This window comes from Hipposideros armiger, unplaced genomic scaffold, assembly GCF_001890085.2.
Source record: "Hipposideros armiger isolate ML-2016 unplaced genomic scaffold, ASM189008v1 scaffold_861, whole genome shotgun sequence".
Classification (NCBI taxonomy): domain Eukaryota; kingdom Metazoa; phylum Chordata; class Mammalia; order Chiroptera; family Hipposideridae; genus Hipposideros; species Hipposideros armiger.
In genome coordinates this window covers 543,544-550,613 of record NW_017732211.1, presented here as the reverse complement: position 1 = coordinate 550,613, position 7,070 = coordinate 543,544, and the positions used below count along the sequence as shown (strand labels likewise).

At 40.5% G+C, this 7,070-nt stretch overlaps 1 protein-coding gene across 3 annotated transcripts in view; it reads left to right on the top strand.

The window, feature by feature from the left end:
* PHKA1 (phosphorylase kinase regulatory subunit alpha 1) overlaps positions 1-7,070 on the top strand; it is a 76,417-nt gene that overhangs the window by 35,661 nt on the left and 33,686 nt on the right. For all 3 annotated transcript variants that reach the window (XM_019629589.1, XM_019629590.1, XM_019629588.1), the window contains 3 exons: positions 121-228; positions 2,356-2,434; positions 6,358-6,492. In XM_019629589.1, the coding sequence (XP_019485134.1) occupies positions 121-228; positions 2,356-2,434; positions 6,358-6,492 (322 nt within the window). The remainder of the gene's footprint in view (positions 1-120; positions 229-2,355; positions 2,435-6,357; positions 6,493-7,070) is intronic.

Below are 7,070 nucleotides of genomic sequence, written 5' to 3'. Positions count from 1 at the left end.
TAGCTGTAGAGAGCAGTGTCACTGGCCCTCACATGTGGGATCCGAACCGGGGCCCTCTGGCGTCCCAAGCCAGCTTTTAACCAACGCGCCACTCAGCCGGCCCTTTATCTTTTCTTTTAGGTTGATGAAGAATATCAAAATCCTCACACAGTGGACCGAGTCCCCATGGGCAAGTTGCCTCATATGTGGGGTCAGTCTCTATACATCTTAGGAAGCTTGATGGCAGAGGTAAGGGGAAACTTCAAGGCTCTTCCACCTTTTTTCTGCTTTACTCACCATGCTAATCAGATTTGTAAGTAGCTCATTAAATCCTGCCTTAACTATAGAATTTTCCTCCAAGTCCTTAGAGTGGGAGCATGGCCAGTCCTTGACAAAAATCTTTCCCCCTGGCAACCACGTCCCTCGTGCTGCCCAGGGCTTCCTACCTTGGCTCTGCACTTGGAGCTGCTCTGGAATCAGGCCCTGGAGCGTTCCCTTCAAAATGCCCCCTAGTGCCTTGCCTGGTGACTGATGAGCGCAGTTGTGCTAAGGTAGTAAATGACCGGTAATGGATTTAAGCGCTAACTTTTCAAAGCTACGTCATGCTTTATTCTTTAGTTGAAAAAACTGATAAGACCATTTAGGTACCATGACAAGTGTTTGGGAACATCACAGTTTTTTGTTTGTTTTTTTCGTAAGGGACTCTTTAAATGTTTCTTACATTAAATTCTGCTGAGGCAGCTCTTACTGAGGCACTGGGGAAATGCTTACTTTGTGTCTAGCTTATTTGTGACATTTTGAGCATATAAGGGCTCTCTTTCTCCAAGTTTCCTAGGTTTACTGACAAACGTATTTTCCTATTGTAGGTTATTATGGGAAGCTATAACGAACGCAGGCTCCTAGAGCATCTTGGGTGGGACTTAGCTATCCTTTCTGAGCCAGACTCTTTGACCTGTTTATATATGACTGTGTATTTTCTGCAACTGTTTTTGTTTTCCCCAGTTCTGTTGATATATAATTGACATACATCACTATGAGTTTTAGGTGTATAGCATGTCAACTGATGGTTGTTGGCGCCAATTCAAAGCCAACGAGAATCCCCAGTGAGAAGGCCTTGGAGTGAGATGGCCCTGGGTTGAGTAGCCGTGGGGCAAGGTGGCTGTGGGGTAAGGCGACCCTGGGACCCCACTTTGGCTAGACAGCTCTGCTTAGGCAGCTCTGCCTGCTCCGCTCTGAGGAGATGTCTTTGGTGTTTCATTGTTTTAGCTCTAGCCTGGGAACCAGCAGTCTTTAGTGGGAAGGGAAAGTATGCTTTCCAAGCCAGAGGGGAGCTGGCTTATATAGAGTGAAGCCCCACCCCCTTGTCCCTGATTCATCTGTCCTCATGCACTTGAGAACTTCAAACCCTCACAGCTTGATTGGTCCAAAAGGTACAGTCCTGATTGGTCAGAATGGAGCCGCTCTGATTGGTCAGTGAAAATGTTGATGGGCATATAGCTGCTCAGCTCTAAATGGATGGGGAAAGCCTCAGTCCTATTGGTTGAAATAGGATTCCAGGAACTGCTTTATAAGGGCTGGCTCAGATGGCAGGAGTACAGTGCAGGCAGTTCAGTGTGGGAGGCAGGCAGCACAGAGCAGGCTTCACCCTGAAGTTCGTTTAGTGTGAGAGGCCTCTGTTTAGAAACGCCTCCTGGGTTCTGCTTTTCAATTTGAACCCAGAGAGTCACCAGGAGCCCTTTTTGGTAGGTGTCTTGCTTTTCAGGGTCCACAAGCATAAAGGTTTGATTATCTGTAGTTGACATTATGAATGTAGCAATAATGGGCAGAATGATTTGTTTAAATTAATCCTTACCCAGTGACTTTCTCATTCAATTAGAATAAATTAAATGCTATGAAAAAAAGGAGGGTATGAGTGGTATTCTTAAGAGAAAAATGGGTGAGTTCATCACATTTCATCAAGGACAGAAACTGAAGTCAAATCAAAAGATGTCTGCTAAGTAGAAAGCATAGCAGATACATGAATAATCAACAGGACTAATGAGTTAAGTTATTGATAATAAATGTTATGGTCTGATTGTCTAATCACGTACATCCAGAGAAGGTGGCGATGGGACTAGAAAACTTCCTGTTTATCATTTATACCCTATCTATTTCCAAAAAGGATTTGTGGCAGCCACTAGAAATTAACTCCAGATAAAATTAATTTTGATATGAATTCAGGAGTTCAAACATTTTCATACAGTGAAGGTGTTCATTTGCTTTCCATACCTGCCTCTTACACATTAGGGTACAGGGCTAAGACAATGGGATGTTGTTTCTCCTCAAACATTAGCTTTTTGTGAGAGAAAATAATCTCTTTTTATGGTTATTCTTCAGGGATTTTTAGCTCCTGGAGAAATTGATCCTCTGAATCGTAGGTTTTCTACTGTGCCAAAGCCAGATGTTGTGGTTCAAGGTATGTATTCTTATTCCCATCGGCAGACTCATTTTTTTTTATTAGTTTCAGGTGTGCAAATCAATGTACTAGTTAGATATTTATATCCCTCACAAAGTGATAACACTCTCCCCCAATCTACTACCCCTCTGACATTGTATATAGCCGTTACAGTTCCACTGACTGTATTCCCTACGCTGTACTCCACATCCTGTGAATATATATATATATATATATGTATGTACAATCATAGTTGACATTCATTATTATTCAGCTTCAGCTTCAGGTGTACAGTGCAGTGCAGTGGTCAGGCCTCTACACCATCCATGAGGTGGTCTCCCTAATAAGACAAGTGTCCACCTGATACCCTACAAAATCTTTACAACATTATTGCTTATGTTCCCTAAGCTGTCTTTCCTATCCCTGTGGCAATATTGTAGTTACCAATTTATGCTGTCTAGTCCCTTCCCCTTCTCCCTCATCCCCACCCCCTCCCAACTACCAACCATCAGCTTTTCCTCTATATCTCTGAGACCATTGCTGTTTACTTTGCTCATTCATTCAGTTTTTTAGAATCCACATATAAGTGAGATCATATGGTATTTGTCTTTCTCCGACTGACTTATTTCACTTAACATAATGTTCTCTAGGTCCATCCATATCGTTGCAAATGGTAAGATTTCATTCTTCTTTATGCCTGAGTAATACTCCGTTGTATAAATGTACCACAGTATCTTAATCTAGTCATCTACCAATGGGCATTTCGGCTGTTTCCATGTCTTGGCTATTGTGAATAGTGCTGCAGTAAACATAGGGGTGCATACAGTTTTTCGAATTAGCATTTTGGATTTCTCTGGATAGATACCCAAGAGTGGAATTGCTGGGTCATACAGTAGTTCTATTTCCAGTTTTTTGAGATACCTCCATACTGATTTCCATAATGGCTGCGCTGGTCTGCAGTCCCACCAACAGTGCAGCATGGTTCCCTTTTCTCCACAACCTCACCAGCACTTGTTGTTTGTTGATTTATTGATGATAGCCATTCTGACCGGAGTGAAGTGGTATCTCATTGTGGTTTTTACTTGCATTTCCCTAATGATTAGTGAGGTTGAACATTTTTTCATATGCCTGTTGGCCATCTGTGTGTCCTTTCTATGTGTCTGTTTTTATGCCAGTACCATGCTGTTTTGATTACTATAGCCTTGTAGTATGATTTGATGTCAGATATTGTGATACCTCCCACTTTGTTCTTATTTCTCAAGATTGCTGTGGCTATTCGGGGTCTTTCATGCTTCCATATAAATTTTAGGATTATATTTTCTATTTCTGTGAAAAATGCCCTTGGTAGTTTGATATAAATTGCATTGAATTTATATCAATATATAATTTGCAATTGATATATATTGCCTTAGGCAGTATGGACATTTTAACTGTTAATTCTTCTTATCTATGAGCATGGTATATGTTTCCATTTATTTGTATCTTCTTTCATTTCTCTCTTCGGTGTCTTATAATTTTCTGAGTACAGGTCTTTTATTGCTTTGGTTAAATTTATTCCTAAGTATTTTATAGTTCTTGAAGCAACTGTAAATGGGACTGTTTTCTTAATCTCTCCTTCTGATAGTTTGTTATTGGTGTATACAAATGCAACTGATTTCTGAACATTAATTTTGTGTCCTGCTACCTTACTGAATTCATTTATCAGTTCTAATAGTTTTTTTTATGGAGTCTTAGCAGACTCTTTATATTAAAAATCTCGTTTGGCCAGTAAATGATGACTGCATTCTTTATCATGCATTTTGGTAGCCTTCAAAAAACATAGAGTGAACTTGGTTCTGTTTGGTTTCAAAATTGCTATGAACCTTAATTATGAACAAATGCTTAGTAAATGATGTTATTTGACACTCTTAACCACTCCTTACTTCTGGAAACATTTTCTTGTCATCGTCATGATATTGTCATCTCTTGATCCTCTCTGCTTTCTTTCTGAGCATTTCTTCTGTGCTTTTTCTGCTAGTCCTCCTTTCTTCTCACATCCTCCTAATGGTTGTGTACTTAGTCTTCCACTCTTGTCTTTCTGTATTTACACCCTGTCGTAGTTTTCTAGGGCGACCTCCTTCAAAATAAGTTGGCTTCCATGGCTCCAACTATTGCTTCTTTGGAGTGTATTCCTAACCTTTTTTTTTTCCTCTAACAATCAACTTTTGAGGTATCTACTCTATGCAAAACACTGGGCTAACCTCTATAAAGGTATTAAGAATTCTCGTCCCAATACCTATAAAATATCTTAACCACTTCCACTTCAAATGCCAACCTGTGTTCTTTTGTGTCCATCCCATCGATTTATCTCTCCCGAGAAAAGCAGATCTTTCCACCTTCTTTATCTTTCTCCATGCCATCACTGTTATCCTAGTCTTCTAGGGTAGAAAGCTCAAGGTGGTTTTTGACTCTCCAGTAACACTGTCCAATATGGTTCTCAGTCCTGCTGTGAAAGTCGTCTGAGATGTCTCCAGTCATTTGACTTTGGGCTTGGTTATATATGGAAAATCATCCTGTGTATTTTCTAAACCTCCTTGTATTTGGCATCTTACGTGGTCATACAGGTAGTCTTTGCCTATCAATGTATATAGCAAACATTATGTAAATGACAACCACTCTTTCCCTCCCATGAAAAAGCTTGTTTTCCTTTGAGGCTTATGCCGTGTGCCTATATTGAGCTCCTGGTCACTCTAATTGATTCATTGAAGACTTTGGCACTTGGCTCACAGCCGCCTTCTTCTTTCCACCTCCTGTCTGTATCCCTCATTCCCATTTAGGTGCTTAGTGAATGTGTATTCATGAATGAATGCATGACCACATGTGTTTCCTGGACTTTTCTCAGCCCATTATCATTCCCCCCAGTACATTTTCCCTGGAGAATCTTTGTCCTTTTCATGTCTTCAGTTAGAACTAATAAAGATGGTGTTATGTCCAGGGACCTCTGTAATCACCATATCCTGCCCCAGACCACAGCAACGCTAGATGATGTTCCCAAGATAGAAAAATACACACAAGATACTGGCAAAGGAAAGCAAAGTACCACTTTGTTAACTAGGCTTCGGCCCTAAAACTCAACATAAAGAATATTGGTAAGCCGGAATGAGTCAAGTGGTACCTTCACATTCCCTTGAACTCAATTCAGCACATCTAGCAGCTGTGGTGGAGCAGGAATGGGATGCATGTTTGCCCTGGTGCATAGTGTCAGGCCAGCTGAGGCCCCTCGCAGAGTACTGAGATCTGTCTCATAGAGGAAGAGTAAACAGGAGTTGTGGAGCTGCCTGGTCTCATCCCTTGTGAGTATGATTACTACTTCAGAGACACAAATGCAAGAAGAAGAAAGGCTTGTACAGGCTTGGCAGGCTCTGTGTTTATAAAAGTATTACCCCCTACACCCCCCTCTCCCCAAAAAAACAAACCTGACACACAATTACAACTATGTTATCTCAATTCATTCTCCCGAATTTACCTTGCTTTCTACCATTGTCTAGCTATAGAGAAATTCTTATCATTAGGGTGTTCTTTATTACCCTGATTATCCTGGCCCTGGTCATACAGGCCTTGGGGAATCAACCTTCACCCAAGCTGTAACATGCCTCATGGTGGATTAGTTCCCCATTTAAACATGGAATCGCAGATATAAAGGGAGTGTGGCTTCTAGGAACACGTAGGTACGTACCCCAAACCAGACTCCAGTACTGTAGTCATGACACCTTTTTTCCTTTTCCATTTCGATAATATTGTTACGTACCTAGCATGATACTTCTTTCATCAAGTTTCCCTAGTAATGATTCATTCCCTCCCCTTTCCTTTTTCTTCCCTTCAAAAGAAATCATGTGGCTTGAGAGATTTTAGGTTCTTCCTGAAAAAAGATTTTCTGTTGGCCTCATCTTCTTTCTTTCTTATAGTTTGCATTCTAGCTGAGACAGAAGAAATCAAGGCCATTTTGAAGGACAAGGGGATTGATGTGGAGACCATTGCTGAGGTTCACCCCATCAGAGTACAGCCAGCTCGCATCCTCAGCCATATTTACTCCAGCCTAGGTAAGGAGACTGGCCAGCCTGCCAGAACCAAAGCATTTGATACAGGCTGCTTTATTTCTTTTGTGTTTTTCCTTGAGCTTTAAACTAGATCTGAGAAGGAATTTAGAGTCTCTGCAATCTGACCCTATGTATCCTGAGCAGGCTTGATAATTTTAGGTGTGTTTTATGAACTCTTTGGTACATAAGGCATGACTGTTACCAGGCAATATTGGATCTTCATTCCAAGTGTATGCTTAACTAAGTGAATGGGACCTGTATTTCCATTTTAAATACATGCTAATTTTATGTAGAGTAATAATATTTTTAATTAGTACTTACTTTTATTCAATTTATATAGTAAACTTAGTTATAGACACATTAACATTACCACAAATTACAGGCTTACACAAGTTATTACAAATTTCACATTAAACAAATTACTACACCATTAACGAAAAAAAAGGATATGGAAAATTTCTTTTTTTTCTTTTTTAAAAGATTTTATTGGGGAATTGGGGGATGGGAACAGTGCTGGGGAATCGGGGGAAGAGGAACAGACAAGTTGCTGTCCTTTTGTTCTTCAGTCTAGTTGTGGAGGA